Raw genomic sequence first — 15,446 nt, 5'->3', positions numbered from 1 at the left:
CTCACTGTGCCTCGTTCTAGCCTGTCCCGCCATCGACCCCCGGCCCACGTCCTACCGCTGACCTGGAATACCCTTCCTTCTCACATCTGCCAAACTAACTCTCTTCCCCTCTTCAAATTCCTACTGACAGCTCACCTCCTCCAGGAGGCTTTCCCAGACTGAGCCCTCTCTTTCCCTCTGCCCCTCCTCCCCTCCCCATTCCACCTATTCCCTTCCTCTGCCCTACCCCCTTCCCCTCCCCACAGCACTTGGGTATATTTGTATATATTATTTATTACTCTATCTTATTAATAATGTGTATACATCTATGATTCTGTTTATCTATTTTGATGGTATTGAGCCTGACTACTTGTTTTGCTCTGCTGTCTGTCTCCCCCTTTTAGACTGTGACCCCACTGTTGAGCAGGGATTGTCTCTATTGCCAAATTGTACATTCCAAGTCCTTAGGACAGTGCTCTGCACACAGTAAGCACTCAATAAATATGATTGAATGAACGAATGAATGATTTTACACAGGCCAATCTGCACAGAACTCTGTTCTGGGCACCTGCTGTGGGCCGAGCAGTGTATTGGGCACCTGCTGTGGGCAGAGTACTGTACTGGGCACCCGCTGTGGGCAGAGCACTGTACTGTGTGCCCACTGAACTCAGAGAGCTGTATCAGGCACTTGGGGGCAAGCAACAGATGTAAAGAATGAGGTTGCTTCTTTCACTCTTAGGACAAGTACTCACGCTGTGGAAACTTGGAAACTTAACACCTCATCCTCTGAACTGCCAAACAGTCACGGCTTGGATCGGTGGATCTTGGATCACTCACTTGAATCTGTGACCTTTGGGTATTTGGTATTCACCTCACCCTCAGCCCCACAGCACTATGTACATGCCTATAAATTATGTATTGCATTTATTTGTACTGTCTCCCCCTCTTCAGGCAGGGAATGTGTCTACCAGCTCTGTTGCATTGTATCTTCCCAAGGGCTTCTACAGTCCTTTAAAGCACTCCATCACCTTGCCCCCTCCTATCTCACCTCCCTTCTCTCCTTCTACAACCCAGCCCGCACACTTCCCTCCTCTAGCGCTAATCTTCTCACTGTGCCTCCATCTCGCCCGTCTCGCCGCCGACCCCTTGCCCACATCCTGCCTCTGTCCTGAAACGCTCTCCCTCCTCATATCCGACAGACAATGACTCTCTCCGCCTTCGAAGCCTTATTGAAGGCCCATCTCTTCCAAGAGGCCTTCCCAGATTAAGCCCCATTTTTCCTCATCTCCCACTCCCTTCTGCATCACCCTGACTTCCTCCCTCTGTTCTTCCCACCTCCCAACCCTACAGCACTTACATCCATATCTGTAATTTTATCTGTATTGATGTGTCTCCCCCCCATCCCCATACTATAAGCTCATAGTGGGCAGGGAATGTCACTGTTTATTGTATTCTACTTTCATATCATATTATTTATTGTTTATTATTATTGTTTATTGTATTCCACTTTGTATTCTTACAAGCACCGAGTACAGTACCCTGCACACAGTAAGCGCTTGATAAATATGACTGGATGGATGGATGAATGAATGAATGTAGTGCCCTGCACACAGTACACGTCCAATAAATACCATTGATTGATTGAGATTATTGTGACACATACTGGGACTGGGAGGGTTTCTCCACAGACCTCACAGTCCCCCCTTCCCCTACGCAGGGATGGAGAATGGGGTGTGGGGTATATGTTTATGTGTGAACAAGGGTGATTTCCCCTGGCGTCGCTGCGGGCCAGGTCCAAACGCCTCAAGAGCCACGTGGCCATGGAGGCCATCTTGGTGCCCCAACTAGGCCCAGGACCGGAGTGCTAGGCCGGAGGCGCATGCGTGGTGGCTTTGGCCCTCCAGTGAGAGGCATGAGGTGGGTTGTGCATGTGCAGTCTTTGGCCCCCAGAGTGCGAATCGTCCACGAGGCATTTTGGACCCGCAGCGAAAAGGCGGACTCGCGGGGGAGACGCGCCAGGCGGAAGGAACATGCGCAGTTGCCCCGGAACCAAAGTGAGAAGCATGAGGCACGGTGCCTCCACCCAGAGGGAAGAACACAAGGCGAGAGGCTTGTGCAGGGCTTTCCTGGACCCCAGATGGGAAGCTGTGCTGTACCCTCCCTTTCCCTCTGCCCCTCCCCAATCCCCCTAATCATTCATTCATTCAATCGTATTTATTGAGATCTTACTGTGTGCAGAGCACTGTACTAAGCATTCATTCATTCAATAGTATTTATTGAGCGCTTACTATGTGCAGAGCACTGTACTAAGCGCTTGGGATGAACAAGTCGGCAACAGATAGAGACAGTCCCTGCCGTTTGACGGGCTTACGGTCTAATCGGGGGGGATGGACAGACAAGAACAATGGCAATAAATAGAGTCGAGGGGAAGAACATCTCGTAAAAACAATGGCAACTAAATAGAATCAAGGCGATGTACAAGTACACCCTCCCTCTGCTCTACTCCCTTCCCACAGCACTTGTGTATATTTGTAAATATTATTTATTACTCTATCTTATTAATGATGTGCATATGCTATGATTCTATTTATCTATTTTGATGATATTGATTTCTGACTACTTTTTTTGCTGTCTCCCCCTTTTGGGCAGGGATTGTCTCTATTGCTGAACTGTACATTCCAAGTGATCAGCACAGTGCTGTGCACACAGTAAGCTCTCAATAAATACGACTGAATGAATGAATCACGAGGTAGGAGGCCTCTGTGCGATTGTGCCAGACCCCAAAGAAAGGAGGGTGTGGCGCGTGCGCAGTGGTCCCGGGCGCCAGAGGGAGACGGGCGAGGCGCGAGGCGCATGCGCAGTGGCCCGGACCCTAGAGAGACGGGCGAGGCGTGAGGCGCGTGCGCAGTGGCCCGGGGCGCCAGAGGGAGACGGGTGAGGCGCGAGGCGCGTGCGCAATGGTCCGGGGCGCCAGAGGGAGACGGGCGAGGCGCGAGGCGCGTGCGCAGCGGTTCCGGACCCTCGAGAGACGGGCGAGGCGTGAGGCGCGTGCGCAGCGGTCCGGGTCGCCAGAGGGAGACGGGCGAGGCGCGAGGCGCGTGCGCAGTGGTCCCGGACCCTAGAGAGACGGGCGAGGCGCGTGCGCAGTGGTCCCGGACCCTAGAGAGACGGGCGAGGCGCGTGCGCAGTGGTGCCGGACCCTAGAGAGACGGGCGAGGCACGAAGCGCGTGCGCAGTGGTCCGGGGAGCCCGAGGGAGAAGGGCGAGGCGCGAGGCGCGTGCGCAGTGGTCCCGGACCCTAGAGAGACGGGCGAGGCGCGAGGCGCGTGCGCAATGGTCCGGGGCGCCAGAGGGAGACGGGCGAGGCGCGAGGCGCGTGCGCAGTGGTCCCGGACCCCAGAGAGACGGGCGAGGCGCGAGGCGCGTGCGCAGTTGGTGCAGGCCCGGGGTGGGGGGGGTGGCAGGAGGGCGCGGGGCCGTTCTCGCCGCCGGCGCGTGGTGCGGCGGTTGGGAGGAGGCCGCGGCGGGGAGGGAAGGCCGGTGGTCTCCCGTCGGCGTCACCTCAAGGGCCGCGGCCCGGCGGCCCGGCCGGCGCCCTGGCCCTTGGCCTAGCCGGCCTCTTGTCCTGCCCCCTGCCCCGGGGCATGCTGGGAGCAGCCAACCTGCCTCTCCTCCTGCTCACCCTCGAGGCCGCAGCCCTGGGGCCGCCCCCACCCGGCCCATGGCCCCAGCCGCCCTCCGCAGGTCCGGTGCAATCCACTCCTTTAGACGAATGTCTGTCTTCCCCTCGGGGGTAAATCATAATGATGGTATTTGTTCAGCGCTGACTATGTGCCAAGCACTGTTCTAAGCATGGGGGGGGGGGGGAGCAAGGTCAGCAGGTTGTCCCCCACAATGCTTCTCTTAATGGTATTTGTTTAAGCACTTACTATGGGCAGAGCACTGTTCTAAGCGCTGGGGGGGGGGATGCAGAGTGGTCAGGTTGTCCCAGTGGGGCTCACGGTCTTGGTCCCCATTTTACAGATGAGGGAACTGAGGCACGGAGAAGTAAAGTGACTTGCCCAAGGTCACACAGCTGCACAGCTGGCAGATCTGGGAATCGAACCCATGACCTCTGACTCCCAAGCCCGGGCTCTTTCCACTGAGCCACGCTGCTTCTCATATCTACCCCCGTGCTTAGAACAGTCCCTGGCACATAGTAAGTGCTTAACAAATACCATAATTATTAATTTTAATTCCCCACCCCCGACTATTAGCAGCCGTTGGTAAGGAATGTGGCTGTTGATCGTTTTATTGTCCTCTCCCAGGCACTTAGTACAGTGCTCTGCACAGAGTAAGCTATTTATTTTGTTAACGAGATGTATATCTCCTTGATCCTATTTATCTTGATGATGTTGTCTTGCTTTGTTTTGTTCTGTTTTGCTTTGCTGTCTCCCCTCTTTAGACTGTAAGCCCGTCATTGGGCAGGGATTGTCTCTATCTGTTGCCGAATTGTCCATTCCAAGCGCTTAGTACAGTGCTCTGCACGTGGTAAGCGCTCAATAAATGCTATTGAATGAATGAATGAAAGCGCTCAGTAAATACGATTGAATGAATGAATAAGCGATGCCCAGGCAGGGCACATTTCTTCCCCTCACTCTCTCTCCACTGACCCCCAAGCTGGCCCTGGGCCACAGGGACACCCCCATTGCTCAGCTGTTTGGAAAGTTTTGAGTGGATTCCCCTCAAGCTTAGGGACAGTAATGGGAAAAAAAATACAAAAACAACTCTACAATATTATTGAAAATTTTCTCCTCGGCCTGTAACATTCTGTCAGGGAAGAAAGGAGTCTTTCGGTTCCATGGAAATGAAATTTAGATTTCATAATTTTAATTTTATATTTATATTAATATCTGTCTCCCCTTCTAGACTGCAAACTCGTTTATGGGCAGGGGATGTGTCTGTTATTGCTATATTGTAGTCTCCTAAGTGCTTAGTACAGTGCTCTGCACACAGCGCTCAATAAATACGATTGAATGAATATAACTAAATGATTTGAATGCATTGGAATTTAGATCCAGAAAGTCCTGTCTTTTTATAGACTTTTTTAAAAAAATGGTATTTGCTAAAGGCATACCATGTGCCAGGTGCTGTACTAAGCGCTGGGGTAGATGCAAGCTATTTAGGTTGGACACAGTCCCTGTCTCACGTGGGGCTCTCCGTCGCAGACCACATTTTACAGATGAGGTAACTGAGGCCCAGAGAAGTGAAGTGACTAGACCAAGGTCACACCCAAGACAAGTGGTGGAGCAGGGATTAGAACCCAGGTCCTTCTGACTCCCATACCCATGCTCTATCCAATAGGCGATGCTGCTTCTCAACACCCTTATTTAACTGTGGAAATATTAGGGAAGGTATCAAGTCAGTTTTGAGCTCACTAAATTCTGCTCACTAATTGTGCTTTCTCAGTTGCTTACTACAGTGCTCTGTACATAATAAGCACTCAATAAATGCCATTGATTAATTGACTAAATTGCTGCCCTAGCCTGCTCCCAGTCGACTCCAGTAAGTGTTACTGTTATGATTCTGAAATATATATAACAGAATTTAGTAATTAAACACTTTGTGCCAAGCACTGTACTAAATTTCAGGTGGATTGCAAGATTATCAGATCAGGCATCCCTCGCTATTCCTCTCCTCCCTGGTGACTTCATCTTCATATTAATGAATTTATTCATTTTTGGACTACTTTTGTTACCGTTTTGGGTTTTCTTTTATGGTATTTGTTAAACACTTACTAAGTGCCAGGCATTGTACTAAGCATTGAGTAGATACACAATAATCAGGTAGGACAGTCCCTGTCCTACATGGGGCTCACAGTCTTAATCCCCATTTTACAGATGAGGTAACAGGTGCAGAGAAGTTGTCACTTGCCCGAGGTCTTACAGCAGACAAGTGGTAGAGCTGGGATTAGAACCCAGGTCCTTTGACTCCCAAAGTCATGCTCCTTCCATTAGGCTACACTGCTTCCCTTTGTTTTAGGATATTTGTTAAGTGCTTACTGTGAGTCACTCACTGTTCTAAGTGCTAGGGAAGATATAAATTAATCAAGTTGGACATAGTGCTTGCTCCACAAAGGGCTCCCAGACTGATTTTCCTCCAGTTCCCATTGTATGTTTTCTATTTGTGTCTGCCCACTTTTCCCCGTTAGGCTTAAGTTCCTCAAGGGCAGGAATCATGTCTTTGACTTTTATCGTATGCTCGCAAATGACTAGTACTGTACTCTGCACACAGTAAGTACCCAATGAATGATGAGGCAGTTTTGTTTTCTATGTAATCGAAGCCAAGTTCTTGGGTTTTGAAATATCAAATTTATTTGACGTATATGGTAAAATTAGGAATTTAAGTGCAACGTCTAGGACAGTGCTCTTTATACAGTAGGTGTTCAATATATGCTGTTGACTGACCAAGAGGACCATCTATTGGAAGAACACAGCGAGGTGGTTGGTTATTCAAAATAGCTCCTTCATGAGAAGTTTGTAAAGAATTAACATCCCCCGGCAAAGGCTAGCCTGCTGGAGGAGGAGTGATAGGAAAACCAAGGCAAACTGGAGGTAGATTTTTCCACAGCTGGAGAGCGCACTCACTCCCTCCTTCCACTGTTCTGTCTTCATCCTCTCTGGTGCGGGGCCTGGGAACCAGTGAGATGGATTCACTTTTCCTGATAAGGACAAGCACTCATAAGGGCCAACTTGGGATGGGGGAAGAGTGGGGAGACCCCAAAGGGCATTGCCCCCATAGTTTGAACTGTGAACTTCGGCACTTGAACTGCCTGGCACATAGTAAGCAGTTAACAAGTACCGTAAAACAAAAAAGAAGCAACTCAGGGAAGGGCTAAACCACCCAGGCAGCGTGCTCTCTATTTGTTGAAGATCTCTGGAGATAGAGACTCTACAGTGTCTGTTGGCAGCTTGCTCCAGGGCTTGAGACCCTTTCTATGCCAGAAGGTCTTCCCGGAGGCTTGTTGAACTCTCTGGATCTGAAATTTTTCTTCTTCAGTGGCTCCCGGGAATGGAGCCCCTCCCTCCGTAACCCTAAACACGGTAATCAAGTCCCCTCTGGGACGTCTCATTACGTGCCGCTGCAGACTCTGAATATCCGGGTGGGTGCGGAGGGGCCTGGGCCAGGCGGCAGGGCAGTCCCAAGTCGGCTGCGCCGCCACAGCCCAGGACGGTCACCCGGCTGAACTCTCCAAGTCCTGGGGCAGCTCCGGAGTTCCCTGCTACCGCAGGTCCTCCTCGGGCTTGGGAAGGCCGAGGAGGAGTCCACTGTGAACTGGCCCTCTGGGGTAGGGGATCCAAGGGTCACCCTAGACTTCAGAAACGGTCAGAACCACCTCTGAAGTCTTGAATCTCTCAGATGTTCGTTCATTCATTCATGTAGTTGTAGTCATTGAGCACTTACTGTTCGCAGAGCACTGTGCCAAGGGCTTGGGAGAGTACAGTAGAACAAAAAACACACCCAATCCCAGCCCACATCAAGCTGACAATCTAGGGGGAGGAGACAGACGTTACTATAAATAAATTACAGCTACGTACATAAGTGCTGCGGGGTTGGAAGAGGGGATGAATAAAGGGAGCGTGTCAGGATGACGCAGAAGGGAGAGGGAGAAGAGAAAAGGAGGGCTTAGTCAGGGAAGGCCTCTTGGAGGAGTTGTGCCTCGATAAAGCTTTGAAGGCAAGGAGAGTGATTGTCGGATATGAGGAAGGAGGGCTTTCCAGGCCAAGAGGCAGGATGTGGGCGAGAGATCGGCAGCGAGAAAGATGATATTGAGGTGGGCCCGGCCCTCCGCAACAGCTTCCTGAAATAGAGGCAATGGCCAATTGCCGATAAGTCCAGATTTCCCCGAGGAGCACTCCCAACCCTGCCCCGGCCCCACCACCCCGAGGTGCGGAAACACCGGGTACCTTAATCAGTCAATCAATCGGGTTTATTGAATGCTTACCGCGAGCAGAGGATGGTCCTAAGAACTTGGGAGACTACAGTTTAATAGCGTTTGTAAACACGTTCCCTGCCCACAGAGAGCTACTGAAGCAGAAATATGGCCTCATCGGTAGAATTCCAAATCCTGTCCTACAAATGGCCATTCAAGTGAGTTTCAAAATAGGGAAACAAAGCAAAGTGAATAAAAGCTGTAGAAATTGGAGTCGATCCAGCAATCATTGTTGAGTAAATTATTATTCGCAAAGATGGAGCTAGGTGAGGGGAAAAAAAAGTAAAAGAAAACTTCAGAAAAATTATATTTCAAGCCTTTATATCATCATATTTATAAAAGCTTATGATCTTTTAAAAGCACAAAAATGGAAAGAAGCAGTTGGAAGGGCCAACCAAGAAAAGCAGCTGCCAGGTAGTTCACTAAAATGGGGAAAATAACTTCTCCAACCTTCCTGGCCACTATACAACAAAAACCAATGGAAATCCCAAAGGGCAACTGGGTTATGGAAAATAAGGGTTTTTTTTTTTTTTGCCTTTTTTTTTTTTGGTATAATGGAGAACACGCCCACAAGTGATGGGAGCTCAAGGATTACTTGAATAGAGTGGCTAAAATAGAGTTTGAACTAATTATTTTATTTGTATTTTTTTAATGAAGGGAAAAATGAAATCAATAATTTTAGAACTGTTGAGGAAAAGTTAAGATGTATATTTCTGATTACAGGGACACCATCAAAAGGCAAAGAATTTAAAATGAAATTGTGGTCATCCTATATAGTGGAATCTTCTAAACTTCATGAAAGAATAGTAAATAAATTTAGAAGAAAAATTTATGCAACATTGAAACTGAAAGGAAAACAAATATATGAACCCAGCATCCTTAAAGTATCTGAAGTTAAAGCCAAAGCCTTTCATTTTCCAAGTGTCGGGAGCAGTTCGCCAGGAGGAAGTCTATTTGAAGTTATAAAAGTAAGTTCTGTGAGGATAGCACCGGCAAAATCTAATATGCACTTAATTCACAGCCACCTGTTACATTAGTGCAGTTTTATCAGAGGAGGAAAGCACTAACAATCCCTTTGATGGAGAACTGAAAACCGTCATAGTCTTTTAGTCTTAGATGGCCATGCACTATTTTCCAAGTTGAAAGTTATTGAAAGTTACCTTTGTAGCAATAAAAATTGTTACCTTCATTAAGTATTCATCAGTCTCAGCAGGCTTGAGTAAAGATAACGTTTTCAGGCATTTGGGGCAAATGATCAAACCCATTCTAATAAACATGTGTAGTGTGATAGATTTTCCAGTATTCTTCTAAATGGAAACTTAGTAAAAAAAAAAAAAAGTGTAAAAAAATGAAGTAGTGATTACAGACTCGATAGGAAAAAAATTACCAATTACTGTGTTATATTTTCAGAGGTTTGCTCCTCAAGCGTCCTCACATAACCAGAGAAAGAAACGATCAGCGCATAATGAAACTGTTGTGATCTCCGTAGGTGAGTTGATCAATCTTCTGTTTTTTCCTCTCTCCACCCTCAACCTCTTTTTTTTTTTTTTTTGCTATGTAAAAAATTTGTAACCCAATCCCACAGGGTTGCCGGGTGGGTTGTCTGTCTTTGCCCTTGTCAAGATGGGGACAGATGACTTGGTATTCCCACCAAAGCCCAGAGAAGAAAGCACCCAGGAAGAGTGATGAAGGTTGAGGAGCTTTTGCTATTGCCTGGAAGTCTAATAAAATTTAAAAAAATCAAGGAGGGTGGGTGTTAATTGTTTCCCAAAAAGAACATTCTCCTTACTCGCTCAGTTGCTTCCTCCAGTGGCACAGATGTGTTTTAAAAATCAGGTCCTAAAGGGATCTTTCACAGGTCTCTTGATCCTCAGTAGAGAATTGGGTCTTTCTTTGAAGTTAATAGGTCGGTTATAGTGCAACTGGGAGACTGGAACTCATCTCAGGCTTAAAATATTAGCTCTCCTTCACCTGGCCTTACAAATATAGCCTGTGAAAGAGCCTCATCTTGGCAGGGGCAGGGGGCGGGTGAGAAGAGAGAGAAACAGAGATTTACTGTTAATATTTCAATATAAGTTCAAGAAATCAGGGTATCTAAGAAGAAATAGAAGTTTGAGTAAGATGCATTGTTCATGCCCTTGTGACCCTTGGGCATTTGAAATTTACCCCATCCTCAACCCCATAACACTGATATAAAATATTTAAATTATAGATTATAAATAACATTTCTAGTAATGTCTGTCTTCTCCTCAAAGCTGTAAGCTCATTGTGGGCAGGGAATGTGTCTGCTAACTCCATTGTATTGTACTCTCCCAAGTAGTGAAGTACTCTGCACATAGTAAGAATTCCATAAATACCTTGGATTGATGAAAAACTGGGTTAACTTATAAATACAAGTAAGCAGTTACTTTGTAACATTTAGATGCAAGAAGCTAGAGAAATTCAAAGACGTTGCACTCTCTTTCAGACTTTTTTGAGTCATAGAAAAACTCAATCTGAAAGGGCCCTGTTCCACTGCTATCTTGTACATCATTCTTACCTTCCAGGGTTTATGCAAGGCAGACCAGACTTCTTGGATCTTGTATTTCTGAACTGATCTATTTGACTTGGAATTTCTGAAATTCAACAGCAGGTAGAAAAGCTTTTTCTATGGTTCTTTACTCAAATAGTTTTCTGCCCTTCCTCCATCTCAAACAAGAAAAATGTGAATTATTTTAAATAAATGGGCTTGTTTCTGGTTTTGAAAATCAGGAATAAACAGCACTGTGATATTTGTTAAGCACTCACTATCTGTTGCACACCATGCTACACGCTGGGGTAGTCACAGGCTTATCAGATCGGACCCGGTCCAGTCATCATCGTTTTTGATCGTCCTCATCACAAAACCATTTTCAGGCAATAATCTCCTGTCCTATGAGGTTGCTGAAGATTCAAGAGTCAGTCGGGCAGTTAATCGTATTTGTTGGGCGCTTACTGAGGCAGAGCACTGTACTAAGCATTTGGGAGAGTACGAATAGCAGACACATTCCCTGCCCACAATGAGCTTATACTCTAGAGGGGGAGACAGACATTAATAGAAAAAAATAAATGAGAGATATAGACATAAGCCTCAGCTCTTCCTTCGTGCCCCGTTGTGTGTGGTGGGGAATGCCCGTGTTGAGTCCAGCTGCCAGGACAGGATGCTGCGGGCGGGGAGAGATTAGCTCCCTGCCTTCAGCCACACGCTCTTCCCAGTGTCCGCCCCCTCCCTGGTGAATGTCCACTGGAGGGCTGCCATGGGGCAAGAATGGGCACCAGATGAAGTGGGGGGAAGTTGTACTTCAGGGCCAACCTACATCTCTTTGTTAGTTGTTTGAGCACTGACTAAAATGACCTACAGGGCTTGAGTCATACTCTTCCTGTGGCTCCTCTCCCTCCCCCCGTCCCATGGACCCCTTGTATTGAGAACTGCCTGGGAAACACTTTAACCAAACTGACCATTGTTTGAAAACAGCTTCTGCCAGTACACTTTATGAAATAACAAGGTTTGCCCTGAGCCAACTTGCAGCGTTTCCCAGAGGGCTGCCCCAGACCACCCAAATTTCTGGATTCCGGTCAGAGTGCAAGGGAAGTGGTGGTAAATGTCAGTGGAGTTACTTTGTAGAGTGCTTTACCCTTCCCAGACTTAAGATTTCTCTGTCCCCAGTTCTAGCCACTCTTTCATGGGGAAAGTAGAGTAGTTTGGTCTCTCCTAAAATCGATCATTTGATCGACGGGTTTATTGAGCATCTACCATGTGGGCAGGGTCAGCTCCAGGGTCCCAACACACTCCCCAGCTCTCTCGCTACAACCACCCCAGGGCCGGCAACTTACTCCACATGTAGGCCCTGTGATTCTTCTTCTTGCCAAGGACTTGAGTAAATCCCACCCGTCCCCTTCCCTACCCCCTCTCCCACCTCCTCTCCCACCTCCACTCCAGCTGGTCTGAGGCTAAGCAGGCAGCAGTGAATACATCGTGGAGGGAGCTTAGGTTTTTAAAGAGTTGAAGAGACCCCTGAGTCTATAACCAAAGACAGCTTGTTGAAATGGTGAGGCCACTTAATTTAGACAGGGGTGTGATGTAGATTTTGTTGGCCAACGAGGAGTTCATGGAACTTTGGCAGTCCCTGCAACACAGCGAAGGAGCTCTGTTTTCCCCAGCACCATCTAAAATCTTGGAACTAGAAGGTCTTGCATCAGTTTTCAAAGTGGCATTTCTAAAGAAGATTGAACAAGAAGACCATAACAGAGAGAGGAGTTTGGAGGTGCACATAGCTATTCAAAAGATGTTAGCCTGATGCAAGGTACACAGAAAAGAAGAAGGTTGCCGTTCAACATTCGCTGACAAATTCTTCCCCACAGTATAGAACAAAAACAAATATAGTTAAGGTCTGTTTTGTTAAGTCCCTTGTGGGCTTACAATCAATCGATGGTATTTATCGAGGACTTACTATATGCAGAGCACTGTACTAAGCACTTGATAGAGTACAATAAACCAGACATGTTCCCTTCCCACAACAAGCTTGCAATCTAAAAAGGGAGGCAGACAATATAAATAAATATCATACAAGCATCTGTAAGTCAATCTCCTTCTTATTATAGAAGAGCAAATTTAATAGTCAAGGAACTTTGTTTAAATGAAGAGTCGATTGGAATCCGTTTGATTCAAATACTGATCTTAAAGAAGTAACTCAAATTGTTGTCTTGGGAAACCGGCCAGTGTTTCCCAGTTAAGGTCATTATGGAGAACGGTGTTTTGTTTTGTTTTAACGGAATTTGTTAAGCACTTACTGTGTGGCAGGCACTGTACTAAGCACCGGGTTAGATACAAGCTGATCAGATTGGACACACTACCTGTCCCACATGGGGCTCACGGTCTTACTCCCCATTTTACAGATGAGGTAACCGAGGTAACTGAGGGACAGAGAAGTTAAGCGAACCCGCCTAGGGTCACAGTCCCACAGCAGACAAGCAGCAGAGCCAGAATTATAACCCGGGTCCTCTGACTCCCAGGCCTGTGCTGTACCCTCTACGCTGCTTCAAAATTCTCCTCTGGTTGAGCCTGTTCAAGAGTCCCCAGGATACAGCCACCCACTTACGGGAGTCAGTCAGTCAGTCATTCATATTTATTGAGTTCTCACTGTGTGCAGTGCACTGTACTCAGTGCTTGGGAGAGCAGCATGGCTCAGTGGAAAGAGTATGGGCTTGGGAGTCAGAGGTCACGGGTTCGAATACCGGCTTTGCCACTTGTCAGCTGCGTGACTGTAGGCAAGTCACTTAACTTCTCTATGCCTCAGTGACCTCATCTGTAAAATGGGGATTAAGACTGTGAGCCTCACGTGGGACAACCTGATTACCCTGTATCTACCCCAGCGCTTAGAACAGTGCTCTGCACTTAGTAAGTGCTTAACAAATACCAACATTATTATTATTATTACCATATTACAGACACATTCCCTTCCCACAACGAGCTTACAGTCTAGAGCCAGAGAAGAGACAGCAACCTCCCTCCCTTCCTTCCCTTAGCCAAAGATTGCAACAGCCATGCACTTTCTTCTTCCATCTTCAAAGGGAGAATTACCCCCAGGGGGTGGCAGCAACTTGGGTCACCTGCCCCTCCTTTCTCTCAGGGCCGATCCTGAAAAGACCTTGGAGAGGATTTTCAGCTTTCCTGAAATGTGATCATCATCATCATTAGTATCACGTAGGCACTTAGGAAATTTACAGGAGTCTAGGGTATGGTCTCTGCCCGCGGGGCATTTGCCTTTGCTGCTGAATCATTGCACCCTTGGGCACTCCTCCAGATGGCCCTTTGCGGCCTCGGTGATGCCCAGGAACGTAGCAGAATGTCCTTAGGTTTGTCCAGGTAGAGTCAGATCCCCCCCCGGACCCTTGTTAATCTGTGAGGAAGCAGTCCTTACCAACATAGGTTATGTTGCATTGCATTTACAGTGCTTCTCCTCTGAGGATGTCAGAGCACTGATAGAATCGTAGGGGGCCGAGGAGAGAATGAGAACTCGAAGCACCACTGGAATACACCAAAATGGAGTACACCAGGAGCTAAAGACACCCTATACCCTAATGGAAAGGAGAGGAGTAGGAGGGAGAGCGAGGATGTGGTAATTAGTGGGGTGAATATGATCTGGAAGGCAAACTTTGCTGTTCGGGGGAGCCGGGGGCCGCTGGGATTGCTCTCCCCGATTCCAGGGAGCCTCAACTTGGCATTTTTTCTTCTAGCCCAGCAACAGATGGTGTCCCAGCCCTCAGAGCGTCGCCTTTGGTTCCCTCCCCCACGGCCAGCGCTTGCTGCAGGAGCTCTCCTCTCGGGAATCTCCCCTATGCGTTGACTTGGCAAACATTAATCACCTGCTTTGTAAGCACTAAACCTCCATCTAGCAAAGCAGTGGTTTTTCCTGTCTGGCTACCCAAGTAATTTACTGAGTCATTTTAAATACCTTTTCGCTTCCTTTGATAACCTCGCGGTCTCTTTCAGTTTGCAAAATGGCCCATGGAAGTTCTGTTGTAGATCAGAAAGTCTATCCTTTAATATATGGTTCCTAAAAGTTGGTTTTTCTAGGAGGAAGACTGTTTTCATAAGAGAAGGAAGAGTATATGCAGCCTGTAATTTTTTGTCCCTCTCACCGTCATTAGGTCATGGGTTAATATACGCTAATTGCATTATAGGCCTGCCAGTCATTGATTCTCTTTTAAAAATCTGTGAAATCTTTCTTTGAAATCTGTTGGGCTACCTGTATTGCCCAATGCTCATTTTCTCTGTTATTTTAATTTTAGTATTTGATGGTATTTGTTTCAATGTTTACTACGTGCCAGATGCTGGGGTAGATACAAGTTAATCAGATTGGACACCGTCCCTGTCCTGTATTGGGCTCCCATTCTTAATCCCCATTTAACAAATGAGGAAACTGAGGCTCAGAGAAATGAAGTGACTTGCCCAAGGTCACACAGCAGACAGGTGGCGGAGCCGGAATTAGAACCCAGGTCCTCTGGCTCCCAGGCCTGGGCTCTATCCACTAGGCCATACATCATCCATCGGAATCCATCTAGATCCCCCTCCCCTCCCTATCGCCCCCAACTCGCTTCCTCTGCTCTACCTCCCTTCCTGCCCCACAGCGCTTGAGTGTATATATGTACATATTTATAAATCTATTTATTTTCTTAATGATGTATATATATATATATATCTCTATAATTCTATTTATTTATATTGATGCTGTTGAGGCCCCTGTACTTATTTTGATGTCTCTCTCCCCCCTTCTAGACTGTGATCCCGTTGTGGGCAGGGATTTCTATTTGTTGCTGAAATGTACTTTCCAAGCGCTTAGTACAGTGCTCTGCGCACAGTAAGCGCTCAATAAATACGATTGAATCTAGTGACCTTTCTCCAAAGCTTCTCCAAAAAGAAGCTGGGGTTCCCTGAGACCCCATTTGTGAACACTACTAGCATCCCCTGGCAGAG

General features: G+C 47.3%; 1 protein-coding gene across 4 annotated transcripts in view; it reads left to right on the top strand.

Annotated features, from left to right (window-relative positions):
• The window catches only part of C18H1orf185 (chromosome 18 C1orf185 homolog), a 61,726-nt gene that overhangs the window by 28,929 nt on the left and 17,351 nt on the right, over nucleotides 1–15,446 (top strand). For 3 of the 4 annotated variants that reach the window (XM_029046435.2, XM_029046436.2, XM_029046438.1), the window contains 2 exons: nucleotides 8,675–8,919; nucleotides 9,362–9,440. In XM_029046435.2, coding sequence (XP_028902268.1) covers nucleotides 8,675–8,919; nucleotides 9,362–9,440 — 324 coding nt within the window. Of the gene's footprint in view, nucleotides 1–3,476; nucleotides 3,724–8,674; nucleotides 8,920–9,361; nucleotides 9,441–15,446 lie in introns of those variants that run through there. The other variant, XM_029046437.2, reaches the window with a different exon arrangement.

This window comes from Ornithorhynchus anatinus, chromosome 18, assembly GCF_004115215.2.
Source record: "Ornithorhynchus anatinus isolate Pmale09 chromosome 18, mOrnAna1.pri.v4, whole genome shotgun sequence".
In the NCBI taxonomy this organism is placed as follows: domain Eukaryota; kingdom Metazoa; phylum Chordata; class Mammalia; order Monotremata; family Ornithorhynchidae; genus Ornithorhynchus; species Ornithorhynchus anatinus.
This window is presented reverse-complemented; position numbering and strand designations above follow the sequence as displayed.